Raw genomic sequence first — 18,093 nt, forward strand, 5'->3', positions numbered from 1 at the left:
CCCTATCCCCTGAGTTGTTCACGGGTCAGCTGTCTATAGAACAACGAAAAGTCTTTGACCTGCTCCAGACCATTCACATCCAGTGTCACCGCTCTCATTCTGTTCATTCCTTTATTCAAGCCAGATGCTTTGATTCCGCCATGGCCAAGCCTAGAACCTGCTATTCTTTAGTTGGAGTCATTTTCTCTTGGGGTGCGGGGGAGGGGCGTGGAAGAACACGGCTTCAAAGAAAAGCATGTTTGGTCTTGAAAGCACCTCTGGCCAGGAGAGCGCGGTCCTAGGGGAGCCTCGGCCTGATCTAAGGCTTCCCTTGCCCCAGGCTCATGCCGTGGGCTAACCTCAGCTCTGTGGGCGCTTCTTGGGCTTAGCTCGTGGGTCAGGGCTCTTCTAGGTGCTGCGGCACATAATACACGGCTCCTGCCAGGAGCTGCTCCAGAAAGACCTAGAAAGATGCCATTCTGTACAAGAGATTTCCTTGTCTGGGCTGACAGGGTCATTTGTATTCCTCCAAGGACGACAGCCTAGGCTCTCTGGTCACCATCAGTGGAAATTCTGCCTCGCCTCTCTGTCCTCCTACTTGTTTTTAAGACCGAGGGGCCGGGACACGGCTGTGTGTTCTGTCGAACTGGGGGTGAGCCGTGAACCCGTGCGCCAGTGTCAGGGGGGCAGTGTGGTGGTGGCGAGCCGTGGGGTTTTTCCAACTTACATTTTTCGAATAGTTTTCTCCTCTGCTCTCCCAAGAGGCCGCACGCGGAGTGCAGTGAGCGTTTGACCTTTGTGAAATGGTGGAGTGGGCCAGACAGACGGGGGAAACGTTTGGTGGCAAGCTGGCGGCAGCTCAAAGCAGGAATTCAAGCTGCATCTCTGCCTTTCTCAGCCCGTAAACAGGCGAAAGTGAGGGGGGCGGGCGGCAAAAGAGAGGGGGGGGGCTTCGTGCTTCCAGATTAGGATCTCGTGGGCCACTTCCTCAGCAACAAGCCCCCAGCTGCTGGGAGCCCCACTCTGGGGAATGTTCTACCTGGAGGTTCAGGTCAGGAGTTTCCAGGAGAAGCCCCTGGGGATCCAGGGACAAGGCTGCTGGGCAGGGGCTGGTCTCAGGACCAGAAGGCAGTGGCTGCTGGAAGGGGGAGGGGGAAGAACCAGCTGGCACGTAGCGCTTGGCCTGTGCCAAGCACGGTTCTTTTATGGGTCCAGTCCGTGCGTGTGTCTATACGGACTCTGTGTGTATAGTCACTCATTTCATCCTCACGACAACCCCGTAAGATGGGTACTGTTATTGCCCCATGTTACAGGTAAGGGAACTGGGGCAGAGAGAGGTTAGTAAGGGGCTGGGACTCAAACCCAGACCAACTCGCCCCCAAGGTGTTTCCGGCCACTTAGACCACGCTGCCTCTCAGCCCAGGTGCTCAACGAGCGTCTGTCGAAACCAGAAGTCAGATATGCAGCTTCTGCGTGCAGGTTGCGTTTTCCCATGCGGGGAGAAGTTCTGTCCACAGATGTGGTAACTCAGGGACTTGAGTTTGCCCTCCTCATCCCACTGCTCTCCCTTCCCCCCCCCCAAAAAAAACCCATTTTCTGTGTCTTGGTTATATACTTGGTTCATAGACAACACTGCTGAAACTCCCCAGGTGAAATAAGGTCGTTTTTCTAATTGATTTTGTTCATTTTAATTTATTTATTTATGGCTGTGTTGGGTCTTCGTTTCTGTGCGAGGGCTTCCTCTAGTTGCGGCGAGCGGAGGCCGCTCTTCATCGCGGTGCGCGGGCCTCTCACTATCGCGGCCTCTCGTGTTGCAGAGCACAGGCTCCAGACGTGCAGGCTCAGTAGTTGTGGCTCACGGGCCCAGCCGCTCCGCGGCATGTGGGATCTTCCCAGACCAGGGCTCGAACCCATGTCCCCTGCATTGGCAGGCGGATTCTCAACCACTGCGCCACCAGGGAAGCCCCGATTTTGTTCATTTTAAATCCTGAAAGTTGTAGTCTAATGGGAGGAGGGACACCGTCGTGGGGCCCCCATTGGTCCTACTTTGAAGTCTCAGAATCGGTGACTGCAAAGGCCTCTGGAGACCGGATGGACCACTGTAGAAATGGGGGTGCCCCAGGTCCTTTGAACAGACTGGGGACCTAGGAGGACAGGAATGGACTAAACAGTCCAGAGAGGCAGGGGTGTACCCAGGAGTCTGCACAGGTGGGGTGGGAGGGGGTCAGGGGGGACCAAGGTAGGAGAAGTGGGCCCAGGCCTCGCACACCTTAGAATCCCTGGGTGAGCTGGCTGAGGGGAGGAGCCATGCCTTGGGCCTTGGTTGACTGCCCCTTAATGAGGACAGTAAAACCCACCATCGTAATCTTCCCAGGGGTTTGGGTGATAAACCTAAGAGGTGAGAGCACTTTGAAGAAAAAGTTAAAAGCACTATATTCAGCTTAACAATATCAGCCCAAGTGCAGGCGGCCTTCTGCGTATGAAGATGCCGACTGGTTCCACGCCGGGCAGAAGGCCTCCAGCCGGCCTTGCTAGCTGCTGTGCATCCTGTGCTTCCGTTTGAGCTGTGTTTGTTAGGATTTGGGGTCGGGGGACCCTGGGGCACAGGAAAGAAGAGCATCCTGAGAAGAAGTATCGCAGGGGGAGCCAGGCAGCCCTGGTGACCGTGGCCCTTGGGCAGGCCCTGAGTCTCTGCGCTTCAGTCTCATCTCTAACACGGGCATCATGCCACCCTCCGAGGTTGCCGGGTTGCGTGCCCAGCGCATAGAGCTTCCCCGGTTCCTGGGATGCCGAGCACGGCTCCTGGCCTTCCAGCTGTAGGTTGTTGAAGTACAGGCACGCCGGAGACCTAGTAGGGTTTCCTGTGAACCAGCCCACGTGGCCCGGGCCTGCTCTTTCTCAGCCCAAGGTAATTTTTCAATTAGCTCGATTGGCTGGAAACCGGGGCGCCCTTGGAGTGTGGGAAAACGTTCCAGGCCGGAAGGGGCCTCCCCTCTGCCCCCGCTGGCTTGGGGCTTGGCTTCAGAGGGAGGATCCAATTTCACATCAGGACACCAGGACGTGATCCCAGTGCCCCTCTGAAAAATCCCAGATGGCGCCTTCTGGAAGCCCCTGTGGGCTCCGCACTAGCGGCTGGCCTGTCCTCCTCCCCGGCCCCCCGCAGACTCCCCGACCCGGGTTCCGGCGGTGAGAGCCTCCAACGGTTTCATTACTGACTTTACTGCTAAACAATTTAGAGAGGCGGCCCTGCCAGTTTTCATAAGTGAAACATTTAAAGTATGCAAAGCATATTTTATTTTTTCCTGGAGCAGCTGCTCGGTTGGGCTGGAGAATAGTCAGGAGCGAGTTACATGGATCCGTGTGCCGCCCTGCAGCTTGCAGGCTCCGCGGCCTTGGGCACCGCCCACTGCAGGAGCCCAAGACTCCCTCTTCCTTCTCCGCCCCCTCCGTGGGGTCAGGCATCCTCTCGATGGCATCGGAACTGGCTGCCAGCATTGGCTGAGGGCTCGCTCTGTGCCAGGCCCCTTCTTGGAGCTTTTTTTTTTTTTTTTTAAGTATTTGTTTATTTATTTATTTATGGCTGCTGTTAGCCATCACTGTTGTGGTTTTATAGGTGAGGAAGTTGAGGGATGTAGAGGTCGAGACATAGCCGGAGACGCCCATTCTTAGTTCGCCTTCTGAAGCCACATGTGAGACCGTGAGTCCTCCAGGTTTGCTCTTTGTCCAGGTTGCCACCTGGACTTGGTTTAAATTCTTCTGAAAGCCCGGATCTGTTCGAGATACAGATCTGAAGATGCGGGAATTTCAGACTCGCCGCCCTCGTGTGCTGGCGATGCTAGGAGAGCCCCGGCTGGGCCCTGGTCGCCCACTTCCCTTCTCTGTGTAATTGTTTACATCTGCGGGGGCCTTCGGCATGCTGAACATGTTTCGAAGCATTTAACCCCTGAGTTGACTGATGCCTAAGAAAGGCTGACCAGAATGTTCCAGGCAAAGCATGTTTCCAGTTTGCTTCCAGGTTATAGTAGCCAGTGGCCTAGCAGTCAAGGCTGTAGATTCCAGACACCTTCCTTTGGGCCTCAGTTTGGCTGTCTATAAAATGGGGATATAAATGTTTTTCTTCCCCCAGGCTTCTTAGGAAGGTAGCTCTCCTGCTGGGAGCCAGGCCTGGGAGAACCTGATCTCTGACAAGTGGGACAGGCAGCTTCAGTCTGCTCTGTGCATTCTGGTAATGGGTGGAGAAGGAAATTGAGATGCAGGTGTTTGGCTGCTGACTCAGACTCGGGTGGGAAAGCAAGCAAGGTCTGGGCTCTCCCCCTGCAGTCGCAAGGCCTCGGTCAAGTTGGTTCCTCCTGGTTTGCAATGAGCTTTGTGCTCGCTGCATGGATGGGCTGCCGTGTTACAAGTTGGTGGGTGTAACCAGTGCTGGGCCTTCTTTCTTTTTCCTCTTTGTGTTTTGGTCATTTTTTTCCCCTGGAGGGTGGAGAAGAGGGAGGAGTGGTGGGAGGAGAGAGTCTTGCGTGGTGCGGGCGGAGAGGGAAACAGGCAGTGCTGCCCAGTGGTCACTGCCCCTCTCCTGGATCCGTTCCTTTAGGAGCCAAGCCTTGGGGACGGGAGAAGCTTGTGGTGAGAGCCAAGGCTGGGGGACCCGGTTGTTTTCACCAAAGGTCGAACAAAGGCCCAGTTCCAGCCCTGCCCCGCTCTTTGTCCTGGAGTTTAGTCTGAGAAATATGCACAGCAGGGCATTTAGGGCTGGGAGCCTAGGCCAGTTAAGAACATGAGCTTTGCAATCAAACAGACATCTGAGTTGGGATCCGCTGTGCCACTGGGACCAGCTCTATAACCTTGAACAAGGCTGTCCACCTGTCCTGGTCTCCGTCTCTCCACCTCCGTTTGCATGTGCAAACAGAGCACTGCTCCCAGCGAGCGAATTCAGTGGTCCGAGGCTTAGGGCCAGGCACGTAGTCAGCACCCAAACGGGACCCGGAGCCCTCAGGCTGAGGAAGGCTGCGGGGTTAGTGCTCCCAGACCTCGTCGGGTGGGAGAAGAGGAGAAAGGCTGATTCGGGTAGGAAGAGTCTGGAAATGGCCTTGAGGCAGAACTTGAAAATTTGTGCCTTCCAGGGTTTCAGCCCAGGGGGACTGGTCACTGCAGTCAAAGAAAAGCTAGAATTAAAGCACACGTGGGAGTAGGTGCTCACTGGTTCTGTGGAGGTAAATTCCATTGTCTGTTTTGCTTGTGCGGTTTCTGAAGGACAGTGATACAGCTTAGAGTGCTTAGCACATAGCAGGTGGCCTTTAAGTCTGTGGGGATGCTGGGCACCCGGAAAATGGTCCCTGACAGAAACAGTTTATCAGGATTCTTTTACAGTCGCAAGGGATAGAAAATGCAGCTCAAACTGGCTTAAGAATGTGTTGGTTCACATAACCGAAAAATTCAGGAGTAGATCCTGGCTTCAGGTGTGGTGTGATCCAGGACAACACGGATATTATCTGCATCCAGTCTTTGTCTTGTTGGCGCTCCCTTCTTGGTGGCAGGATGGCCACCACCACCTCCAGGCTCCATCCTCACATCCATCATTAAAGAGAGCGGCTCCTGGTCCAGACTCTGACTCTGATTGGACTGATTTGTGTCATGTGCTTCCCCTCCTAAACCAAGCACAGTGGCCAGGACAACTCAGCTCTCTGATTGGCCAGCCTGGGTCTTATCTCCACCTTTGAACCACGGGCTCTGGGAGTGGGTGGCTCCCCAGAGGGAAATGGAGGTGCTCTGTCTGAAAGACTGGAGGCGTAGATGTCGGCTGAACCAAAAAGTCTGCTGCCCAATCCAGCGGGGGATAATGAAGAACTTTGAAAAGGTGGGATGAGCCAGCATCCCAGGGGAAGCGGTGGCTTTAAGGCTCAACTTGATAAGAGTGTTAAGATTCCTCTTTGCACCAAGAGGGTATCCCAGGACAGCTGCTGTCAGCCCACCTGACACGATGAATGGGCCCCAGCTCGCTGCTTCTAAGTCCCAAGGGAAACTGTGTTCAATGAGGGCCAGAGGAGGCAGCTGGCCAGGCCCTGAGGAGAGGCCAGCCCTTTCCTCTCCCATCACTCCTGCCCAGCAAGCAGATAGGAGTGGGCTCCTCAAGGCCCCCCAGGAGGCCTGGGCACCTGGCTTTGGGACCAAGCAGTCACAGCCTGTCAGGGACTCGGCTGCCTGGGTGACAGGAGAGGGCCTGCATTTCCACCCCCAGACAGATGCTGTATTTGGAGGTGCACATTCCTTCTGGAGCTAGAATCACCTGCTGAGTGACTGTTGCAGACCCCCGAGGACCGTGGGGCTCCTACTGGCTGTCAGGGCATGGTGGCGTCAAGCCACATGCCCAGAAAGGCTGCCAAAGGCTGTCCTTTCCGGGCTTGGGGAGCAGTGGACACGGGAAGCAAGGACCTCCAGTGACAAACGGGCACATTCTAGGAATCAGGCCAGGCCGCCTGCAGGGACCATGTTCCGTAGCGCAGATCCTCAGGTTTGGTTCTGCCTGAGAACTAGGGAGCTGCGTGCTGGAGGTTTGCGATTCCTTCACTTCCCCAGGCATCTCTGCTTTTGAACCTGAGACTGGCACCCTTCCAGGGCTGGTGCCTGGCACACGATTATTCCTGAGTCAGTGCTTGGTGAGGGATGGTCGAAGGAGGCAGACCCCTTCCCGGAGAGAATTGGATTTCCAGGATGTGGAGCTGGGTGGGCACGGCTTCTCGTGGGAAAGGTGGGCCCCCCAAGACTGTGGAAGAGGATTAGCTTGGCAGTCGGGCCCAAGACGAATCTGGCTGAAAGGTATGTTTATGGGCCAGCAGCTGCACTGGAACAGCTCTGCAGGAAAGACGGGTTAAACAGCACCTAAAAGAAAAAACAATTACTGTGAAATATGAGAAAAAGACAAAGCCTGCATCACCTGGTACCTGCCAGGCCCTCCCCTACCCACCTGTAGTAAGAATTACCAGGCGGCTCTCCCAGGCCCTGGAGCAGCCTTGGAATTAATACTGCTGAGGAGTGCCTGGGCATTGTTTGAGAATCTACTTGTATTTGGTGAGTGCTCTATTGTGTCCCATCACCCCCAAAGCTTTAAGCGTCAGGATCACATGACAAAGGCCCAGAGAACACGGAAATCCCTAGCAAACCATAGACCCAGCTCTTGTCTGCCTGCCACTGGCCCTGTTCCTGGCCTAGTGGGTCTGTCTCCACATGCAGGGGGGATGGAGGGAGGGATGGGAGAGTCTACATGATGAACAGAGGTGGACCAAGAGGGCTGTTTTCAGCTCCCCACGCAGAGACCAGGTGGGAGGGGAGCCTGGGCTGGGTGTGAGGGGACCAGCCAAGCAGAAGGAAGTGATGTCAAGCCTTCCCTCCCCCATCTCAGAGGCCCGGCCCTGAGGCTGCTCTTCCCAGGCTGCGGTTCCCAGATTTCTCTCTCCACAGGCAAACCGTTACATTCAAGTCCCACCTGGCTGGATGTCCCTGTGGAATTCCAGTCATTTGCAGAGAGCTTTGAGGAACCTTCGGGGCTGAGTCTAGAACCGAGGGCTGCATTGCTGCTGCTACTTCTGCTGCCCTGGGCTGTTTGAATCCAGCGCTCCTGTCCCTCCTTGGCTGTTGGGTCAGCTTAGCCAAGAGGTTCTGCGACCTCGGGCCTTCCAGGCTGGGGGAAGGATGCAAACAGTGGTATCTGTCCCAGGAGGGTTTGAGGGCCCCCTTGTAACTGCGGGCCCTGAGAGGACACAGAGGCTTTGCCTGCCTTGTGGGGCAGCTCACAGTCTGGCAGCTGTACCGCAGGAGAAGAGGTAGAATATAACTCAGTAGTGACCAGAAAAGGCTCTGCAGCCAGACCACCTGGGTTTAACCACATGTTTTCTCCATGCCTCAGTTTCTTCTGTAAAGTGGGTGCATCACCTTGGGTTATTGTGAGGATTGAGAATTAATGGTGTGAAGATTTAGAACCGTTCTGGCATGCACGAGTGACTCAAAAAGTGTTATTATTATCACCATGATGATGATGAAGAATGAATTCAAGAACAGAGGGAATGCAATATAGGAATGCAGCTGCCCTCTTTCTCTCCATGTGCTCCCCCCGCAGAAAGGCAGAACAGAGGAGGTGCCCTTAAGCCATTGGTGAAGACCCTCACCCCCTCAGCCTGGGACGTGGGCTCTGCCAGCAACCCCCTCTCTGACTCTGCCTTTTCAGGACTCCCTTCCACCATCAGGTACTGGCTTCCTCGGACACGAATACATCTGGTCCTGTTTAGTCTTGGCGCCTGGGAGCCCATCTCTTACGGGGATTTGATGTGAATCATTGTACCTCAGTCTTAACATTTTAACCCTCCAAGAACAATCTGATTCCTAATTCCTAGAACAAGCATCATCCTAATGCTCTGAGACTACCACCTGGACCAGATTCGGCAGTGATGACAGTAATGGCAGTCCCGGCAGCAGTGGTGGCTTTTGAGTACTCACGACCTGCCGGCCGCTGCTGGAGCAGCCCATGGCGGGGGGAGCTGCACGACCCACAGGCCGACCTGGGCTCCGTCCCACACCCCCCAACATCTCCGAGCTCAAGCGGGGTCACTACAGCCCTGCGTGGGTGCCATGAGGATCCGGTGAGATGAAGCCTGCAATCCAGTGGGTGGCATCCTGCAAAGTCGGGGCTCAGAACATGGCAGTGCCGTCAGCCATCGTCTCTGCCAGAAAGGGTGTTTGGACCAGAAGGGAACCATGACGTCATTAAGCAGAGCGTCGTGTCATCTGGAAGTGACCTCCATCCGGCCAGGGCCAGCGGGGCATGGTCCCATCTGTCTCCCACAGGGCAGGTATAGCTCAAGTGAACGGAGGTCGTCCACAGAGCCCGGGGTTGGACTCAGGCTCCCCTTCCACTGAGGCCTGCTGGAGGGCAGGGGGCCGGTGAGCTCGGTACCTGGATTTGGGGGGAGGATCTATAAAAGTGAGTTAAGTTACTGCCATATGTATATATATATATATATATATATATATATATATATATATATATATATATATATATATATATATATATATATAATGTATGTATGTATATGTATATTTTTAGGTATAATTTCCTACAGCAAAGTGCACAGGTTTTAAGGGCACCATCTGAGTTCAGCGAGTTTTGACAGATGTGTGCTTGGCTGTTCACCAAGGTGTCCACCCATGACAGGCAGCCAGGGACTGTCACTCCAGCCTGCCCTCCCTTCGGAGCCCCCTGTGCTCTTGGTCCTGCCTTTGCCCTGCAGACTGGGTGACTCAGCCTTCTCTGTCATTTAATCCATCCCTTCCGGGTTGGGAGGCCCACAAGTGTGGGCTCCCAGGTTCTTGGGGCCAAGGCCTCTCCTCGGAACATCAGGGAGGTTTGCCCTTTTCTATAATAATGATCTTGACGAGCTCCATCTGACCCCCATTTAGAACCTTCTGGAATGTTTCCACTTAGATGATTGCTTTGTTAAATGTTTACTACAGGCTTGGGAGACTGGCCTTGGCTCCAATTTCAGATAAACTCAGAGGTCACTTGTCCTAAGGTCAAATAGCCAGGAAGCGGGGGAGCCGGGACTGAGCCCCGGTGGCTGACCCAGACCAGCCTGGCCCACCTCCGCCCCGCCCCGCACTCGGCGCCGTCCTTGTGTGCCTGCCAGGAGCCCAGCACTGGGCTGGCGCTGGGCGTCGGGTGTGAGCAGAGCAGAGCCCCTGCTGGCTCCGTGGCCACCTCCTTCTCCAGGAGCTGCGTGGGAACTGTGCCCCGGGGGAGGGCCATGCATGGAGTGGCCGGCTCCCTGTGACCCACCTCCATGTGGGAAACAAGAGCAAGCCCATACCTGCTGGGGGGCACGCCTGCCTCCCCTGCCATCCATCAGGGCAAGCCTGCGGCGGCCCATGGACTTTGTGACCCTCTCCCCCTGCAAGATAGTACAGCGAGGGACTTCCCTGGTGGGTCCAGTGGCTAAGAGTCTGCGCTCCCAATGCAGGGGCCCCAGGTCAGGGAACTAGATCCCACATGCAGCAACTAAGAGTTCACATGCCACAACTAAAGATCCCACGTGCCGCAACTAAGATCTGACGCAGACAAATAAATATTAAAAAAAAAAAAAAGATAGTACAGTGCAAGAGTTTGTGGACTGGGGTGGGTGCTGGAGCTAGTCCGCTCTGACTCTGCATGACATTGTTCAAGTCACCTAAATCCTGTACCTCAACTTCCCCATCTGTTGAAGGGGGTGATGATAACAGGACCTACTTCATGAGGTTATTGTGAGGATTTGCTAGTTATCGTTAAGGAGTGTAACAGACCTACAACAGAGCCTGGAGCACATATCACGTGCTCCCGAAGTGTTAGTAAAGGAATCGTCATTGTGATACACGGTGGTTACAGTATTATTGCTGTTTGGACCTTTGGCTTGGGAAGGCCAGACTCGTAAACCGGCAACTCCCCCAGAGAGCTCCGAGGCCTCTCGCTGCCTGTTCACGCATCCTGTTCTTGGACGGTGCCCCACAGTCACGGAGAGTAAGTGTTTTCCTTTGTCTTCTTCCTCTCCCGCCCCAGCCCTGTGAGCTCACAAAAATTAAACCAGGAAAGGACTTGTCACAAAACTGGGGGCTCTTCCCCAGGGCCAGGAGCGGTCACCTCGCTTCTGCGCTGTGTGGATTCCTCCACAGTCCCCACCTCCTCCTCCTCCCGCTCCCCAGAATTCACAGCTGAGGCGGCCACAGGGCAGACCCCAGAGGTGCTGGCCCTTAGCAGCCACCTGAACTCAATCTCAGCCTGTAGCATGCACTGCCGTGGTTGGTTCTGGAGAACTGGTAGATCAGCAGGGACATTAAAGGCTCTCCTGTGCCAGGTGGCCCTGCCCAGCTGGTACTGCTCCGGGTCTCGAGACGCAGGTGCAGGGCTGAGCTGTGCTCGCCAGGCCCCAGGCTCTGTTCTCTCCCCTTGACATCTTTTTTGCTCCCTGTGCATGTTGCCTCCTTGTTACAACGTGGCTGCCACAGCTCTAACCACAAGTCCACTTTCCAGACAAGAAGGTACGGAGGAGGCAAAGCCCTTTTTTCTTAAAGGGCAGTCTTCCTCAGGGACTTTCTCCTACATCTCATCAGCCAGAACTGGGTCACACAGACAATTCTAGCTGCAAGGGAGGCCAGGAAACGGCGTTTTTAAAATGCCGAGCACTCACTGCTCTTACAAACAAAAGGAGATGTGCTACAGAGGGGCAGGGGCAGGGTCTCCCCAGCTCCCTCTGTCACCTGAGTAGGTATGCCACACCCCCCTCGCCCTTGGGAAGAGGCCTCTGGGGGCTTCCACTGTGTGGCCTGCCTACTCACCCCAGGGCAGCATCATTGGTAACTGCTGGCTTCCCAGGGGTGGGAGAGCTGCCGTCTCCCAGGCAATGCTTACTTCCGGCTTCCATGGCCTAGAGCTCTGCTGCGTCTGTGGCTTCTTTGGCGCCAGGCCCTTTTACCGCCACCAGCCCCCTGCCCTAAGGTCCGTGGTTGCCCAACGTCGGCAGAAAGGTACACAATTGATCTTTCCCTTTTGTGTCCCTGGGCCAGGGCCAGTGCGGCTTCTCCAGGAACGTGGCTCCTTCCCCAGCAGCCCTCCCGCCTTTGGCACAAGGCTCCCTCCTATCCATGTGTCTGCGGCCCGCGCTGCACCAGCTGCTTCACAAACCCCGCTTCTTCCCTTCCCCACCTCGTGCCCCTGGACGAGCACTGACCAGGAGCTCCATGCCCCGACGGGGTGGTCCCTGTGCTTTTGACATGTGACGGGTGTGCCTGAGGAACTGAGTTGTTTGTTGTGACTAAGTTACACTTAAGTAGCCACGTGTGCCTGTGGCTGCGTCACTGAGCAGTGCGGCTGTGGACCAGAGCAGGGACCCCCGTCCCGCCAAGGGGGGAAATGCACAATCGGTAGCATTCATCTAGATTCATGAAGAGTGCATCCCTCTAACGGCACTGATATTATGAAGGCCCAGAGAGGGACAGTGACTTGCCCAAGGTCACACAGCGAGGTAGCAATCCCTCTGAGACAGCAACCCAAGTCTTCCAACTCTCACTTCTTCATTGCTTCTGAGGAATGTGGTCGCTCCCCTTTTGAGGGGAAGAGGAGTTGAGGGCATGAGGGCAAACACAGCACTCATCGTGCTTAGCACGTTTGAGTGCATTACCTGTGTGTCTCATTCCCATCACTCCCATTTCACAGGTGAGGCCACTGAGGCCCCGGGAGGGGAAGTGCCAATGAATGGTCCTGAAGCCTGTAACTGGGCTTCAGTCTTGTGAGACTCTCTGTGATTGCTGTCCCAGGGCTGTCACCCCTCTCTGCCCCTGGAAGGGTCCAGGCTGTGTGAGATCTAGTCCAGCCAGGGCAGGTGCAGTTAGTAAGCTTGGACAAGCCTCTCTCTTTCTGTGGAGTTGTTTTTCCAGCCTGGTCTCCTAAGACTTGGTTCCTGCAGGAGCTGTACTGGGTATCCCGCCCTCCTGCTTCTTCAGAGCCTGACTCAAGGGGCGGGGCCTAGGTGTCAGGTACACCTATTAGCAATGTGAGCGCAGGAAAAATTTGCCTTTGCCACTGTTAGCTCAGGATAGGGGCACCCAGCCCCATCTTGCTCTCGTCCAAGAGCAAGGGGCAGAGAAGGCTGTGCCAGGCCCTCCTTCCTCCTGTGAGATAATATCGTAGCACAGCCCTTTCTCATGATGGCCCCATTTCATTGCAATGGAAGTAGGGTTGCTAGATAAAACACAGCATGCCCAGTTACATTTGAATTTCATATAAACAACAAATCAATTTTTAGCACAAGTACGTCCCATGCAATATTTAAGACATGCTTATACTAAAAATTATTTGTTGTCTATCTGAGATTCAAATTTAACTGTGCACCTGGGCTTTTTTGGTTTGTTTTGCTGTGCTTTGTTTTATTTTGCTAAATCCGGCAACCCTAAATGGGTGACATCGTCCCCAAGCAGTGTACATGGCAACTGAGGGCCAGAAAAATCATGGGGCTTGCTCAGGGTCACAACAAAGCCCTGGCCAGGACTGGATTCGAAGCCAGGTCTCTTGGAATCCTCTGCCATCTGCATAGACAGCAAACAACCTCAGTGGCTTCCTCTGGGCAGTTTAAGGAAGCCCAGAAGTCATGCCCCTAAGATAAAATCAAACAGCCCTGGCTTCCACTTGCCTGGCAATGTAAATATAGATGGGGATGTTTAGCGGTCACTCACACCTTATGGTGAAATAACCGTTTGGTGACAGTTGAGTGGGGACAGGCCCCCGGCAGGATGGGTGACTGGGGAGAATTGAGGAAGGAGGGTGTCTTAGTCCGTTTGGGGTTGCTAGAACAAAAATAGCCAGTGGCTTATAAACAACAGAAATTTGTTTCTTAAAATTCTGAAGGCTGGAAGTCCAAGAGCCAGGCACTGGCAGATTCCGTGTCTGGTGAGAACCCTCTTCCTGGTTAATAGACAGCTGTCTTTCTGCTGTATGTTTTGCTCCGCCCTCATGACCTAATCACCTCCCAAAGGCCTCAATCACATGGGGCATTAGGTTTCAACATATGATTTTTATGGGGACACAAACATTCAGTCTGTGGCAGGGAGCAAGAATGAAAATTCCAGAGTCTTAAGTACTGCTAGAGATGGCGAGCCAGGGCTGGGGGCACAGAGTGGTGGTCGAGGTTAAGACCTTTTATAATCTGACCCTGTCGTACCTCTCCTGGCTTCCTCCCTGCTCTTCCTCACCTGGTACTGGTCACTGGTCACCCAGGGACCTTTCCAGCCTTCTTGCCTTTGCTCGTACTGTCCCCGCTGCTCACTGCCCTGCCATCTTCCGAGGCCCATTTCAAATGTTCTTGTGCTCCAAGCACATGCCACACCTGCTTTGTATTATGCTTACTTGCGTGTGCTGCTTCCACTTGCTGGAGACTTCTCGAGGCCAAGGGAGTTCCCTTCTTTTTGAACACCCTGCGCCAGGCCTGCAGTATAGGCGACCTGCAAATGTTTGTCTGGAATGAGGGCAGGGGAGGGGCCCCCAATGCAAACCTCCTACTTTGCAGTTTTGCTAAGAGACTTGGACAGTTCCCAGCCTGCACTTGAGTCTGTCCATGTCAGAGCAGCCAGGAGGTGCCTTGCAGACAGCCTGCCTCCCCGGGGTGCAGGTTTGGGTTTCTTCAGTCCGTGTTCACCGTGGGGTTTGGGAGCACCAGCCTGAGGGTGGGACCTGTCTGTGACCTTCACCCAGGGGTCTCCAGTGCCTTCAGCAGCAACTGGCTTGGGGCAGGTGCCCATGAACTCTTGCTGGGTGGACGGATGGCTGGAGGAGATCATTCGATTGTCGCGTGTCATCGTATAGTATTCAGAGCGCTTGAGACCGCTTAGCGAATGAGCTAGAGCAGAGCTACCAGGCCTGCTCTCAGGGAGCTGTGCCCACTGGGCACGCACACGGTAACGCACGGGTGGGCCTCCCGCATTAATGAGGGGTTTGGGGTGGGTTGTCCAAACTGCTGTCAGAAGTGGACCACGGGTGAGGGCCTCTTTAGGGCTCTTGAGGTGACAGTAGGGCTGAGACTGCCAGACAGGGAGGAACCTGTGAATAAGGAAGGAAGCTCTTCCAGCGGCCCTGAGGCGGGACAAGTCTAGCACCTTCCAGAACTGGAAGTCCCCCCACAGGTGGCCTGAGGGAGGCCTCAGAGGGGCTGTTGGGGCAGCTGGCGGGAAGCCAGGGAGGGTTTTCAGTGCAGGAGTGAGGTGGGACGCCCTGCGTTTCAGGCTTTTGTGGGGAGGTTGGGTGGGGGTTGAGGAGCTGGGAGGGCAGGGCGGCCTCCCCTTGTGTGGGTGGCAGCTGGACCCAGGTGGCCTCAGAGGAGGCGGTTGAGGTGGACCAGGGAACAGGGGCTGGAGCCAGTGCCACCCTTCCCCGGGCTTCTGGGGGTGGAGGGACCCCGGGTCCCCGAGGCCTCAGCTCTGCTCCCCGAGGCCTGCCCCCCACCCCAGTCCTGGCTCTGCCTTCGTGTCCCCAAGGAGTGCAGGTTGTAGCGCCTTAGAGAACGCCAGGCGCCGCTAAGAGGGTCAGGCGCCTGGGGAGACGCAGCCCCCGTCTCACCGGCACTGAGCGCTTGCTGTATACACTGAGCACATCCCCTGGACCAGGCTTCCTCCTGCGTCTCAACCCCACGAGGGTTAGACCCATTTTATAGAAGGGGCATGTGAGGCTTCGAGGGGAAGGGACTTGCTCGTGACCACACTCCTGGTCCGCGAGGGAGCCAGACCGGAGACCCAGGGCCTCGAAAGCCGTGCCGCAGCCGTGCCCTCTGACCCTCACAGGCGAGGACTGCATCCCCCGTTACCATGGGAGCACGGGACAGGGTGGTGTCGGGGGGCGGCTGTGTCACTGGAAGAACAGGGAAAAGGGTGTCGCAGGTGGAGGGCCCTGCAGGGGCAAAGGCCCTGAGGCTGGAAGGAGCTTGGCCTGTCGCACAGAGAGGGGCCAGCGTGCAGGAGGGTGGGGAAGAGGGAGAGAGCGATGCGTGGCTTACTGATGCAGGTCAAGGCCAGCCGCTCCGGGACCTGCTTCCATGAGCATCTCAGAACCTTTTTTTTTTTTTTTTAACATCTTTATTGGAGTATAATTGCTTTACAATGGTGTGTTCGTTTCTGCTGTATAACGAAGTGAATCAGCTATACATATACATATATCCCCATATCTCCTCCCTCTTGTGTCTCCCTCCCACCCTCCCTATCCCACCCCTCTAGGTGGTCACAAAGCACCGAGCTGATCTCCCTGTGCGATGCGGCTGCTTCCCACTAGCTATCTCTTTTACATTTGGTAGTGTATATATGTCCATGCCACTCTCTCACTTCGTCCCAGCTTACCCTTCCCCCTCCCCATGTCCTCAAGCCCATTCTCTACGTCAGAAGCTCTTTTAATCGGTCTCTAAGTGAGGTGAGCATCTCGGCCTGGGTGTGCACTGTCCTGAGTAACACTGTCGCGTTGACTGTGCCTGGAGTCGACCAGGTCTGGGTTCACATCCCACCTCTGCTACCTACTCACTTTATGCCCTCGTGGAGTTTCTTAATCTCTGCGAGGCTTGACTTCCGAGTCTGTGAGATGGGGGTGAAGCATCCTGCCTCCGGAGGTTTTGGTAAACAAGGTAAAGCACGTAAAGCGTAACTGGGAGTGCTGCTGGCTTGAGACTGCAGTGCTGACCCCTGAGAGCCCTAGAGAGTGTGGTGGGAGGCAGGGAGTCCCACCGGGCGTGTTCTGCAGACTGTGGGTGGGGCCCAGGACTGGGGTGGGGCCTCCTTGCAATAAGGTCATTTGGGGGTTTTCCTACGCATAGTAGGACAGGCCCTGAACGCAGAGCAAACAGGGAAAGCCAAAGCACCTTCAAGCTGTCCCCAGAAAAGTGAGCAAGCGGGAGCCACCGTCCCCCGCTCTAACCGTGTGCCCTTCTCCCCTAGCACTGCTGCGGGAGGAAGTGTCCCGGCTCCAGGAGGAAGTCCACCTTCTCCGGCAGATGAAGGAGATGCTGATGAAGGACCTGGAGGAGTCGCAGGGCGGCAAGTCCTCCGAGGTCCTCGCGGCCACCGAGCTCAGGGTCCAGCTGGCCCAGAAGGAACAGGAGCTAGCCAGAGCCAAAGAAGCATTGCAGGGTGAGTGACAAGTCGGCGACAGCTCCCTCCCCTCCCTCGCCTGGGCCCCAGCTGGGGCCACAAGGACACCAGGAGCCAGGGTCCTGCCTCTGCAGGGGCAGTGATGTGGCCCCGGGGGTCTCCCAGCGCCCAGCCCCCCAGCCCAGGCTGCCCCTTCCTTTTTGGGTGGAATCCTGCGTCTCGCTGGGTTGGGTGCAGATGTCATTCCCTCCCGCAGTGTGACCGCCTCACGTTCTCCATCGCTGCCGGTCATGGGGCGCCTCCTTCTGAGGTGGGAATGGCAGGTAGTTATCTTTGCTGAACGAGGATACTGACCCAGCAGCTGGGGTGCCTCTTACCCAGAGCTCTCAGGGTCCTGCGGTGCCTCCCCTCACAGGACAGTGCGGGGAGGCTGGGTTTTGTGCCGGAGGACACATCCCTCCCCCACTTCCCTCATGCTCACCGCGGTGGGCTCTCCAGGGGAGGGCTCAGGCCTCTTCTCTCGTTGCTTGGTCTGCAGGAGCTCCCCTCTAAGGAGCGCGGCATCCAGCCCTGGGTCGGGGGAGGAGTTAGGAGAGACACTGCTTTAGGAGACAGGAAACCAGTGGGCCCACGTGTCAGCTGCTTTCCTTAGAGCTGGCCTGGGGTACTGGCCGCTGCCATACCCATCTCTCCTGGGAGCCACCTGCCCGCACTGTGTCTCAAAATGTTATTTGAGAAAGGTTGGAAGCCATCCCCTCCCAGTCCTCCAACGTGAAATGCTGGGGGGGAAAATATCTTGGGTGGGGTCTGCCTTGATCTCTTGAGCCCCTCTTAGTGTCTCTGATTCTCCTAGGGGGGGGAAAGGGCAATAAGACTTGGCACCCTCCTTTCCACTTACCACTTACTAGAACGATAAATACTCTCTGAAGACTTCATTTCTGAGGCCAAAGCAGGTTTGTTCCTTCGGTTGATTTCAGGCGGCTGTAGCAAAGACCCCAAAACAGGGTGGCTTAAAGAATCTGTTTGTCTCTCTCTTCTGTAACCATCCCAGGGGGCATTTCAGGCTGGTGGGCATCTCTGCTCCCCTCGGCCTGTGAAAGATCCAGGGAAAGAGCCAAAATTCAGGGTCAGAGATTCCCTTTGGCAAGAGCGTGGCCGCAGGGAGTGCTGGGCACCCGCGTCCCAGCTACAAGGCTAACTGGGCGGGGAGGGAGAGGGGATTGTGCTGGCTGGTTAGGCGGCTCTGTCCTTGTGGGCTTCCCTGACTAGAGGTGTGAAGTGAGCCGCAGAACACTGGCTAAGCCAGCTGTCTGTCCAACACCCCACCACCCGTCCCCCAGGAAGCCTGGGACGCCGGTGCGCCCTCACCCGGGTGCTCCAGGCCCTGTCTGCGTTCTTCCCAGCAGTACATGTTACTCTTAAAGCTGGGAAGACACTTTCCTGTTGGGGTTTTGTTTCCGGTGGGGCCACCTAGACAGTGTT

At 55.8% G+C, this 18,093-nt stretch overlaps 1 protein-coding gene across 1 annotated transcript in view; it reads left to right on the forward strand.

Moving 5' to 3' along the window:
• KAZN (kazrin, periplakin interacting protein) overlaps positions 1–18,093 on the forward strand; it is a 463,316-nt gene that overhangs the window by 323,697 nt on the left and 121,526 nt on the right. Inside the window, exon 2 of the mRNA XM_068538931.1 lies at positions 16,459–16,650. Within this exon, the coding sequence (XP_068395032.1) occupies positions 16,459–16,650 (192 nt within the window). The remainder of the gene's footprint in view (positions 1–16,458; positions 16,651–18,093) is intronic.

The sequence above is a fragment of the Eschrichtius robustus genome, chromosome 3 (genome assembly GCF_028021215.1).
Source record: "Eschrichtius robustus isolate mEscRob2 chromosome 3, mEscRob2.pri, whole genome shotgun sequence".
NCBI classification, from domain to species: Eukaryota; Metazoa; Chordata; class Mammalia; order Artiodactyla; family Eschrichtiidae; genus Eschrichtius; species Eschrichtius robustus.